We start from the raw sequence: 12055 nt of genomic DNA on the forward strand, positions 1-12055 counted from the left end.
TCCTGAGTTCAAAGAAGTGACTTTATAGAGCAAACTGAGAAAGGGAGGGAAGATCACAAAAGCTATGTGGATTTTGATGTTCATACAATGTAAACCCAGATTACACATTGTGCTAAATGACAACAATTTACACTGAAATCAATACTGGTATGAAAATGAGGCCAGTGTTTGGTCTATAAGAAACTTGAAGACAATGGCCTCTAAAAAGAAATGCTGGGTAATCTTGTGAGAAAACACATGGATAAAAGCAAAAGAATCTCTCAAGTGGTCCTCAGGGTATGACATCTTATTTGATAATCATCTCTTACAGACTGCCGGGCCTCAGGTGTGTGTGTGTCCTGTTTGCACAGAGCAAATCCACGGTGCAGACACTGACTGAGGGCTGTCAGTCACCACATTGCTGCCAACCACTGGAGCAGTTTGTGATATACACCACCAGCCCAGGCAGGCAGCAGATGCTGCTGTTGCACTCTTCCTTGTGTGTGCAAGTGTAATAACACAAACCTGGTTATGGCACAATCCGTAGTAATTTCTAGTACCTTGGTTTACTTTCTGTCAGGGCAGGTAACCCAGGTCAGAGAAATTTACCAACACTTTAAAAGTCAAAGCATTTTATGAAGTTCAGTAAAATTTTATTAAATGTCCCACCTTGGTTTTCATTCCAGCAGTGTCAGTTACTTTCTGGCTGTGGCTCTGGTCAGGGTTCAGGACAGTGTGCCACACAAGGCCCAGCTTCCTGTGCAATCTGAAAAGTCTGTGAAGATTATGTGAGTCCTGGCATTATAACATTCCAATGTTCCATGTTGAATTTTTGATGTTTGCCTGTCCTCCTTTGTTGACTGCACTGCACCATTGTCCTTAGAAATAATGTGTCAAATTATTAATCTTTCACATACCAATGGCTCTTACCACACAATGCACTTGTTTTCTCTTGATAAACACTAGCTGAAGACGAAATCTTACATATTTTATACTATGAAGACTATTACACCATTTTACAGAAGCAGGCACAGTGAAGTGACACAAACAATATTATTTTATTTGTTGTTACAACACTCCCTATAGCATGCTAATTATATCACAGAAATAAATTGTTCTCTTGCTCTGAAAACCTTACTGTCTTCATATAATGTGCCACAAAGGCAAGATTATGAAAACTTTTTTTTAAAAAGCAGTGTAAGGTCTTAAAATTGTATGAACTTACAATTTGCACAACTTCTGCCTATTTCTCCAATGTTGCTTTTGCGACTCAGTAGCACAACTTTAAAGAGTATATCCAAAACTATCACTGTATACAATGAACATAAAAATGCTCATTACTTTGTACATATGAACAGTATCTGTTATATACAAATGGATAAGAAGTATGTGAGCTATTTCTGTTCTGTTACCTTCTGCTGGGACCAAAGAAACCTAGCCTCCCTTGGTTGCATAAAGCCTCAAAGTGCCAAATAAAATGGCTCTTTCAACCATGCAGGCACAATTGCACCCAGCCTTGAAACTCTGCCTTCAAAGGGAGCAGAGAGCAGTTGCTATAGCAGTTCTTAAAAACCAACAGGGTGATATCCTCTACTGCATTTGTGCACAGTAGCATAAGCCTCGGTGTATGCATAGAATGAAGAAGTGGTACAGGCACCTTTCCTGTGACAGCTGCTTGTGCCAGTGGATGTCTAGTGTGTAAATAAAGACAGGGCTTTCACATGGCATTCAGTCCTTTGGTACCTGGATATATTTATTTTTCTGCGTTTACTTTAAAGTTTATTTAGTTACTTAGGAAATTTTAGAAGTTGAAAAACATGTATCTCAGGATGGTATGTAAGTAGATGGATAGACTGCAGCTGGTTGGGAGTTCTGAGGATCTGCATTTTTGCAGTTAGATGTATGGGTGCAGTTTGGTGCCTTTTAATGTTAAAATCCTGTAGTTTATCCAGTCCAAAGTCAGTTAGCAATAAACAGTAGTTGACTCCAAACTTGACACTTCCCTTAAACATAAGAAGAAGATAACATCCGTTTGTATTTGTCTGAGTTAGTGTAAAGTTGGATCTGCTTGTTTTATGTATTTACTTGTGATCATGGAAACAAATGGCCACATGAATTACAGTTAAACAGTGTCAGATCTTGCTGATATTTCTACCCTTTGCAGGAAGAACTCGGATCTGATGCACAATGCCAGTGCATAGTTCTAGTAGCAGGTCTCTGAGATACTGTGTTTAACCATAAGTTTTCGTATAGAACTAGTGACAAAGACATATTCATGGAAGTACAAATGCTAAAGATAATTGTGTTTCCATTTAAGACACTGGTGCTTGAAAAGTTATATACTTAAGACCATATATCAGGTCATTTTCTGTGTTTGTGTTTAGCAGAATATTCTTACAATAGCTTGACACACAGCTAGTGAAATGCTGCAATTTTAACAAGTGCAGAAAATAGGCAGAATTACTCAGTTACTTAAATTGATTTTGAATACAAAACAGTGATGATGTTGAAACAATATTTAAGCCCTGAAGTAATATACCACAGTTTTGATATAACTCAGGCTGATTAGGTGGAGCTTCTGTATTTTGTGCTACTCAGCATCACATGGTGGTTTAGGCTACGGTAGCAAATTTCAAGATGCATCTAAAGTAAAATGAGAGTCCTCTTGTTCTGTGTTTCCAGTAGACTCAATGTCCAGTCTAGAAATCACATTGCATGCGAACGAATCAAGAGAAACAACTCATCATAGCATGGCAAGTAACAAAGAAAAGAAAAGAAAGCAGAAGTCCATTTGAAAAAAGCAAAAATATCTTGCCACATAGTTGAGGAAAATACAAAAGGTAATCACACACAAACTCTCTTACTAAGATATACAGGTTCTGGCCAGAATTAGAGGGGTTGATGCAGGGCTGCATCAAAAAAGCTTCTGCCTTAAGATTCTGCACATAAGAATTCAAGGCCAAATTTCAAGTTTTACCACTGAAATGTGTGCACCCAGCTCATGGCAAGGGGTTAACTTCTATTTCTGCCAGCTGGGGATAAGCTCTCATACTTACTGATAGCTCTTGCTGCCTTATAGCAGAGGGTTTAGCTCTTTTCCTCAGATACTCTGTTCAGCATCATTCAGTTCACAGCATGGGAAGAAGTCTTTTTTCCTCACCTAACTTTATGCCAATTTGTCTAATCAGAAAGCTGCCAGCTAAGGAACTTCTTTTCATAACTGCACACTGGATATTTTCAACTCAGTGCAAACTTACTGACTGCAACAAGTAACCACCCCTTATCATAGCACAATTCGTGTTGGAAATTACCTCAGGTGACCACCTAGTCCAGTCTTCTCCTCAGGTTAGTTTAGCAAATCAGGACAGAATATTTCATTATCATTGAACTGGTTGGTCTCCTTTTTGCAGTTGCTACCTGTTTGGTTTTTTTTAATCTGTACCTCAGTATGGCCTTCTCAGGCATGCCTTGGTTTCTTAGTAGTCACTGAGCAATTTCTCTGGCTCCAGACATTGATGTGAGTTTATAGTTTGTAGGTTTCATGAACAAAGGCTACAAACAGCACAGATGTGAAAAAATATGACCCTCATTTTAGCAGAGCAATTGACAGTACTACCTATTTACATGTGGCTTGGCTTCAGCCTGACCTGGATTCCACCTGTGTATTTTCATTGACCTTCCACTGATTTGTTGGAATTTCAGCTTCACCTGTCTTGCTGATGCTAGTGTGTGGGACTGATACCTGACATCTGGTTTTATTTTTTAGGAAAACTGAAATCCTCCATGCAAATTCTTATTTCCTGGGAAGTGTATCCACTCTAGAAACACATGATTTTCACAAACAGGTTTTCATGCTTATTTAAGTGACCTTCTGAATTAGACACTTTGCAATTAAAGTACCAAGGAGGTGCTGAAGCAGAATGACATGTTGCAACCAAGTCCTGGAACAACTCCTGTAATCCAGCCCTTTGTACCGCCATGGCATAAAGTTTTAGCATTGCAGAGCTTTGTGACTGACAGCAGCAGGAACTACAAATTCAACCAGATTCATTTCCATGTTGATCTACAACTGTTTTTCGTGTGCTTAAAAATAGTTCTCAGTATCATCACAATGCATTTTGAGTTTAATTCACTGAATAACATTTTCATTTGCTGCCATCCCTCATAAGTGACTGTCTTTACATACCAGGGTCATTGTTCTGTGTCCCTGCTTGTTGATGCAATGACTATTCTCAAACCTGTGGCAGAGAGTGAAGTTTCATAGAAACATGCAGTTGTTTTGTGTGAAAATCTGCTGAAAGATTACTGTCATTTGATGGGCTGTGAGAGTTGGTAAAGGAAAAAATTTAGATATTTCCATATCTCTTCCATATCTGTTCCACTATTGTGTCAGCTGTGCATAAAAATCTTACTAATACTGAAAAACTGAGACAGTCTTCAACACAATTTCTGGCAGCCTGCAGTGCTGAAACTGGAAATCCAGCTGGTTTTCTACTACAGCCATAGTAGAGATTTGAGCTTTGCTGATGAACCCCATGTCAGCCACAGCTTAGTTACTCATCTTAGAGCAGCTGCTCATACATCAGCCTGGCCTCCTCAGTGTCCGTAACACCTCAATGACATGAAAAACTTGTGTACCAAAGCAGCAAATGTAAACATTCATGACATTACTTTGCCTGTTCTTCCAAAAATCAGGTAGTCATGGCTTCCTGTTCACATCCCAGCTATGGCATCACCAGTTGCTTTCTATACCCATAGGTATGTGGTATCAGTGCATCCCTCTGAAATGTTTTCTGCTTGTTAGATAGAATTGTGTCTGCAGTTCAACATCAGTGAGCCCTTGGAAATTTCAGTCTGCATGGTGGATAAAGGCAAATGATCATATTCTTCCATCGAGGCAGTTACTGAATTATGTTGGCAGCTCAGAATAAGTGACTTCACTTCTTTTTTGAAGTTGCTGTTTAGGAAACCATAGATAACAGGGTTGACACAGGTAGAAGCCATAGCTACCAGGTGGCACAATGAGAAGATCAGGTTGTGGTGGCAAGGGGAAATGATTTTGTAATTCCAATCCACGATGGTGTTGAAAACATGCAGTGGTAGCCAGCAAACAGCAAAAGCAGCAACCATGGATGCTAACAAAATGTTTATCCTTCTCAACTGGACTGCTCGGTTGCTGTACTCACTCTTCTCAAACATGTCCTTTCTCTTCTGCAGGCGTAAGTAGATGCGCAGGTAGCAAAGGATAATGAAGAACAGCGGGATGCAATATTGCAAGAGCAGTAAAGTGGTAGTATAGATAAGTTTGTGCTGCTCTGAAGGCCACGAGTTGATACATATGGCCTTATCAGTGGAAGAATTCATGAAGTGTGAGAGCTGCTCATACAGATCACTAGACAAAATGGATGTGGTCAAAAAGGGAAGGGACATGAGACATGCTAAAATCCAAATTACTCCAATTCCTAGATAGGCTTGGGAGGTATTTGGCCTCCAGCCAGTTGGGTTTATGATGAGCTGGTGTCTTTCCAGAGCAATAAGGACAAGGGAAAGGATTGACACTGTCACGGTTGTGCATTGAGTGAAAGAGGTCATTTTGCACATGACTTCTCCAAATATCCAGTAGTCCATCATGGTATAAACAACGGTGAAAGGCAGGCAGACAAGACACATAAACAAGTCTGAAATTATTAAGTTGGAAATTAGGATATTAGTGACATTGGCCTTTTCCTTCTGTCTGGCAATGACAGCAATCAGACAGATGTTTCCCACAATGCCCAGAACAGTCTCCAAGCTGTAAGAGGTGGCCAGAAAGACAGTCAGATCGGTGATGTTCATGCACTGATTAGAAATGTTCATAGGAAAGCTTCGGCTTGAGCTCCAGTTCTTGCTGTTCAGGAAATGAAAACCATCATTAACAGCCCTTGTCTTATTCATCCTGAATCCTAAAATATTTATCCAAAAGGGTGGCAGTCAAACACAGTCTGAGTCTTCTGGAGCCAGCCTAAAAGCGTTTTATCTCTTCTGTCTGGCTGTGGAAGGTCTGAGTATATCTGCAAAGGAAAGGAAAAGAAAAAATATGTTTAGTTATGCTGAAAGAAATTAGTCAAAATGGTAAGGAGGGAGACAGGGAAGTAAATGCCAGGGATTCTGTGTATATTCTGCAGCTCCCTCTTATATAGTTTATTAGATCATAAAATGGAGCCCTTTGCTACACTGTGGTATGAAAGTCTGTGCAACTCAATTGAATTATGACCATGTTTATTCATTGTGAGGTTGTCCCATGGATTTAAGAACATCTTAACTTCATTATTTAACTCAGTGCAGTATCTTGAATATCACTAATGCAGTAGAGTCATGATACAAGAAAATTGGACCAAAACCCACCCGGGGTAAAAATTGTGTGCAATCCTGGTTTTGCAAGGTTCTGATCCAAAACTGGGCAAGGGAAATTGTGAGGCTGCATTTACCTTCAGCTGAGCTAAACGTCAATGTGAAAAGCGGGGCATATCAGGTGCCTGAAGCCAACATTAAAATATCTTATGTGAGGTAATCTGTGAAATGCATTTGTGATTTCAGCCAGAACTCACATTTGTGTGAGACAATCACCATGCAAAAATTCAGGCTCATTCTCTGGAGGGATATCATGGGACAATTTTTAAAAAGTCTAAAATAATTCTAAATAATTTCAACATTTTCCAGCTTCTACACAGCTGGGATAGGTCATGGGAACTGCAGTCCAAATTTCTTGCTTCCTTATTCTGGATGAACTCCAGTGCCCATGAAGCACTGATATCTCCCCTAACATGACCATGACAGGGTTTATCAGAAATACAGTCCAGCTCCCTGATTTTGGCTTTAAGAGTGAGTGATTTTGATAATGTCTTTTAATTTATTCTGGGAAGATCTTTATTGGTTCTCCCTCAGCATAATTTTGCCTTTCTTTTACATGCTTGTAGTAAAAGTGTCTTCTATCTGCTAGCTAGTGTTCCTGCACAGACAGATAGGTCTGCTTCCTGATCACTGCTACAAGCCATGAGCTGGGACTTGCAGTGGGGTTGAGGGAGCTGCACCCAAGGAGTTAATTGGTGCTGCATACTTTCAGAAATCTCAGTCACAGGACTGCCTGGACTCTCCCAGATGACTCCTGTGAGCCATAGCAAAGGCTACTTTATAATCCTGACCCTGGAGTCTAAATCCTCTGTGTCCAGGAATCAAAGGAAAAAAAATCTGACTCTGCTGGGAGTTCTCATCAGGCCAGAGGCAGTTTCATGCTGTACAAAGGCTTGTAGGATGAAAAGTAAATAAATACTCGGGGAATGACACTATTTAACCACTGCATGACCCTTTCCTCAATGATAAAATGTCACTCAAATATGTGGGGCGGTGAAAAATGTCTGAGCTTCAGAAAAAACAACTGATCAAGGTATGAATACATTAATAACTTGGTATAGGGAGCTGATCACTTCATTTGAATAGCATTTATTGCTGAACAACTGCATGCCTAAAGATAACTAGTACTGTACAAAAAAGCACCCCCTATCCTACATCTTTTTCTTTGCCTTGTCTTTCCCATTATGAATTTTATTGTTTCTAGAGATGTTGCCTCTCAGGAACTAAAGAAAGCAGTAGTATGTAGTAAATAAAAAGATGCTTTGGGGTCATCGTTCTGCTGGATCAGCAAAAAGAAAAAAAGAATACAGCAAATTATTTTGTTATTTTGCTAGACCTGTTGATTTATCTATCTCTCTGTCATCTATCCATATCCATCTGAGGCAGTCAAGACAGTCACACAAGCAAAATACAGCAGCCTTTTCTTTCTCACAGTCTTTAATTTCCTCAGTAGTTTGAATCTTAATTAAAGAGGGGCAAAGAAATTTTTCCACATTGAGGATATAGGTGTAACTCCTGTCCACTCACTTTTGTGTAGTTGCCCAATCCATGTGAACAGATTGGTTCATTTTCTGAAAGAAAAAGAAGTGGCAATGGTGACTTACGGATTCCATGTTCCCACATGGGGAGGATATGGTGGCCTGTTTCACTGTGAAAATGGATATACAGTCAAAACCCATCAGCCAGCCCCATAATTTTTAATGATTGCTGGCCAGTGAAGATGCTGCAAGTGAAACAGAGCAAAGGATCAGCAGCCTGCAATATTATTTTCGTACCAGTCGGAAGAGATAAATCTTGGCATTTGGACAGGACAAATAGATTCTGCTGTAAACAAAACACATGAGCATTTTACTATGATCCCAGCCTCACGTCCTTAGCTACAGTATCCTCAACAACAAACACATGGTTCTCTTTTGTTGCTTGAAAAATACAAAAATATGTGCAGTTATTACAAACATCTGTGTCCCACAGACTAAGCCCTCTCAAGGGTCCCAGATACTTTCGGACATTTTGAGGCATCCGTGAAAACTAATAATGTTGAAGCCAAAAAAAAAAAAAAAAAGTAAAGTGGTGGAGCCACCTGAAAAGCAGAAGCCAGATCCCACAGGTTTACAGGGCACGTTTCCAAGAGAAATACCAAAGACTGAGCATGGCTCTGTGTTTGTCACTGGTGGTAAATGTGGTGGAGATAAAGAGCATTTCTGAAGGCTCTGCAATGTGTATTGTTGGGTTAGGAGCTCCCTCTCTTTTAATACCTTGCATTCTATGGTGTCTCCCACTAGGTGACTGTCAGGCATTTCCTGGGTATTCAGTCTTATCATACTGCCCAGAGGTAAATAAAGAATTATCACCCTCTTATCACAGAGAAGGGGACTGTGAGAAGGAGATGGGACATGAGTTGCCCAGTGTCTCAAGGGAACTTGTGGTACACCATGAGGTGCTTTAAACCACCTGCCAACCTGATGGCTTGGGAAAAGTCAATGCCTAGATCACCTGTGTCAAGAGTGCTCTTTAACTCTTATTCCAGCAACCATAATGTAAAAAGCAGTTATAGAAAAACAGAAAAATAAATATTGCAGTGACCTTATACTTATGCATCCTATTATGGTATCTTTGGATGGCAGATCCTCAAGGATAGTCACTGCCAAATGATGTGTTTGATTTTCAAGGTGTTTGATTGCCATTCAGTTTATTCTAAACCAAGAGCCAGTAATAGCAATGTGTACATATTCTGTTTAGACATTTGAATCAAAGGTTAGCTAATCTATCAAATCACCAGTGCAGTGGGAGCAAGGGTATTAATCCCTTCATTGTACTGAAAGTTTGTTGATTACCCCAGAAAATAGGATTATGGGCTAAGAAAGAACAGCTTTTTTCTCCAGAAAGTGAAGCAATACTTACTTGGCTTGCAGAAGTAAGAAGTATATCTCCCAGATCAGTTCACTGAAGGAGTGAGGGGAAAAGTTTTCGTGTTTGTCTTTTGCTCATTTATTTTCAAAGAAGAAAGAGGAATCCTGTTCAGAACTCTTACTGAGCATCGAGAAAGAGTTCAATAACATAAACAATGATTTTCATGAGAGTTTCTTCTCTAGTTAATGTAGCATGAGATACCTTCTCTAAAAAGCAAGTGTCACAAAAGTCTGCAGCAAATGAACAGGACACAGAAGGAAGAAGAGAATGAGCTTTCATATTTAATCTTAGTGTAAGTTAAATTCCTCACCTACATATTTTATGGACATTCATCACTCTGCTGTTTGTGCTGGAAGTAAGGAAAAAGAGCAGGCAAAGTTTGAAGGGTTTGTCTTGGTGAACAGCGCAGCTTTCTAAATGAACAAATGTCACTCAGTTTGTCTCAAAAAAAAGAAACCCTTGCCCCAGGGCATTATCCTGTATTTCCCAGAAAAAATTCTTTAAAGGAAAGGGAATTCTGCAGAAATGAGTCAGGGAAGAAAATAAAACTCTCAGTGGGTTCCAAGGAGACTGCTAGACCATAAGTGGCTTCAAGCAGTTAATGCATGACTGCCCTTTTGAGAGACCTCTGGACTTGAAGACATCCTATGAAAACCCCTATAAAGATATTTTTCCTGGAGGCAAGATAAAGCAGGGGTCTGCTACAGATGCTGGGATCTATGTGCCCACTGGAAAAGAGTGGGTCATTTTTACAAAGCTGATTATGACCATCCACTGCCTGTAATCAAATAGCAGTCTCCGTAGTTGTGATGGACAGTGAAAAACAATTTCTACATCAGACATTAATCAAAGAAAAAAATATGTTTGCAGTGTCTGGCTTCATTATCTGGTACTTAGAAGCACTTGCTTATCTACCTCAGAATTTAACTGATTGCTCAAACAAGTGTTGATTCCAGTCCATAAGACATTCTGGGAGAAGCAATTCCTAAAGACATGTGGTGATTTTATCACCTATTTAAAGAGCTACAGCAATTACCAGGAGTAAAGCAGATGTCATCTGTTAGAAACAAAGGAGCAGTGAAAAGGTTCAATAGAATACCAGAATTCATATTGCAGATATTATTGAGGTAGTAGGGACTGACTGACAGTCACTGGCTACCAGTGACATTATCTCAGTAAAATTGCCCTGTTTTACCTTACATACTAAAGAAAGATTAAAAATCACTTGGCTTTATTACAGCTTCATAGGAAAGCAGCACTTACATCCCACAGAAATGTTAAATCCATAAGGGATTTGGTACAGTGAAAATTAATGATGGACACTTCACCTTTTTTTTAACTGTATTGCAAAAATATTGGGAGCAACTATCTTAGGTAATTGAAAAAGCTATAGATTATAAAAATTTCTAGAATCTGCATAATTGGGGTATGGAACGACTAGTGTATACTAATATGCTCTCAGTCTGTAACATTGGGGATGGCATAAATATGCAGGAAAGTGAATTATTTTTCCCCCTCTCACATCTGCATGTTGTCAGAGGGAAACCTTTTAGATTTTATGAACTGAGTTAACCTTCTCTGATCCTGTAGAAAGCAGGGAAGTTTTACAAAAGCATCCACTCCAACTTTCTATTTTCTAGTAAAGTTCATAACAACCTTACCAAAGACATGGAGCCACACATCACAAAGGTAAAATGTGAATAGCAAGTCAGCAGACTGGAGAATGGTAGGCAGTCCCTGATTTCTTAAGAGCAAAGGTCTTTGTGACATGTTTGCTACCCAAGAAGAAAAAAATACATTTTTACAAAGGCGATCTTCACCAAAGGAAGTGGTGAATCCATAAAACATTGCAATGGGCACCTTAGCAGAGAGTCAGTCAGGGTATCCGGAGAGTGATGTGTTGTGTCCTATCTGAAGCTGCATTGGTTGTGTGAGGAACAAGTCTCAGGGACTAGGAGATAAGAAGGGTTTTCCAGTGACCAGAGGCAACCAGGAAGGTTTTTTCTGTCACAGCACAGGTGGCAGGGAGCACACTGAGCTGCAAAGGCCCCCAAGAAGCTGCCATCTCCCTCTTGCACCCCAAAAGGTTGCAAAGCTTTACTCAGTAAACACAAGGGTTGGACATTTCATGACAAGTCAAACTGGCTTAATTTATCAAACATAGTCATCTTCTTTTTTAACAATAACAGGAGATAACTTTGATAAAGAGATGTGGACTTTTGACAGTCTGAAATAGATAATTTAGAAAATTCTTACCAGTTATTGACGGAGAGAATCACTGCTGTTGGTGCACATTTCTATTCTGGAAGAAAGCAGAAATGTTGTAGGAGCGAAGTAAGATCTTCTGAGCTGCAGCAATCCAGGAGAGAAGCTCTGCTGGCCGTTTCTGTAGGTAACTTGGATGGCATCGCTCTCCCTCTCCCCCTCTCTCTCCCGCCCTCTTTCCTTCCCTCCCTTCAGTTTAGCCAATGAATTCCGTTTTACGATTATGGTCTGACTTTGAAGTTCTGGCTCCCTCTGCTGTTGTATAAATATACAAATTCTAGGGATACTTGGGAGGAATAACAACTTCAGAAAAGAGCTGTGAAGTGTCTGAAGCACAGCATGCCCCACACTGCACGAGTGTGATCTCGAGTGGAAACAAAGAGACAAAATACAGACATAGAGCCTAATCCTGTTCTCCTTGCTGAAGCAAGATTTCTGTGGGGCTCCAAAGAGAATTTTGCCTCATACTTATGAGGCCAGTACCAGTTTTCTCAGATTTTCCATTCCATCA

At 39.9% G+C, this 12055-nt stretch overlaps 1 protein-coding gene across 1 annotated transcript; it reads right to left on the reverse strand.

Annotated features, from left to right (window-relative positions):
- Nucleotides 1-1018: 1018 nt before the first annotated feature.
- On the reverse strand, nucleotides 1019-11694 carry LOC146422296 (neuropeptide Y receptor type 4-2-like). The gene is made up of 2 exons (XM_085046650.1): nucleotides 11536-11694; nucleotides 1019-6029 (listed from the first exon to the last, which is right to left on the reverse strand). Exon 2 carries the CDS (start codon nucleotides 5911-5913, stop codon nucleotides 4780-4782), a length of 1134 nt encoding a protein of 377 aa, XP_084902776.1. The 5' UTR covers nucleotides 5914-6029; nucleotides 11536-11694; the 3' UTR covers nucleotides 1019-4779.
- Nucleotides 11695-12055: the final 361 nt, after the last annotated feature.

Source organism: Lichenostomus cassidix, unplaced genomic scaffold (assembly GCF_008360975.1).
Source record: "Lichenostomus cassidix isolate B80296 unplaced genomic scaffold, HeHo_3.0 HiC_scaffold_761, whole genome shotgun sequence".
Classification (NCBI taxonomy): domain Eukaryota; kingdom Metazoa; phylum Chordata; class Aves; order Passeriformes; family Meliphagidae; genus Lichenostomus; species Lichenostomus cassidix.

Excerpts from the sequence above, each read along its gene's own strand:
- LOC146422296 (XM_085046650.1), bottom strand. The coding sequence starts at position 5,913 with ATGAATAAGACAAGGGCTGTTAATGATGGTTTTCATTTCCTGAACAGC.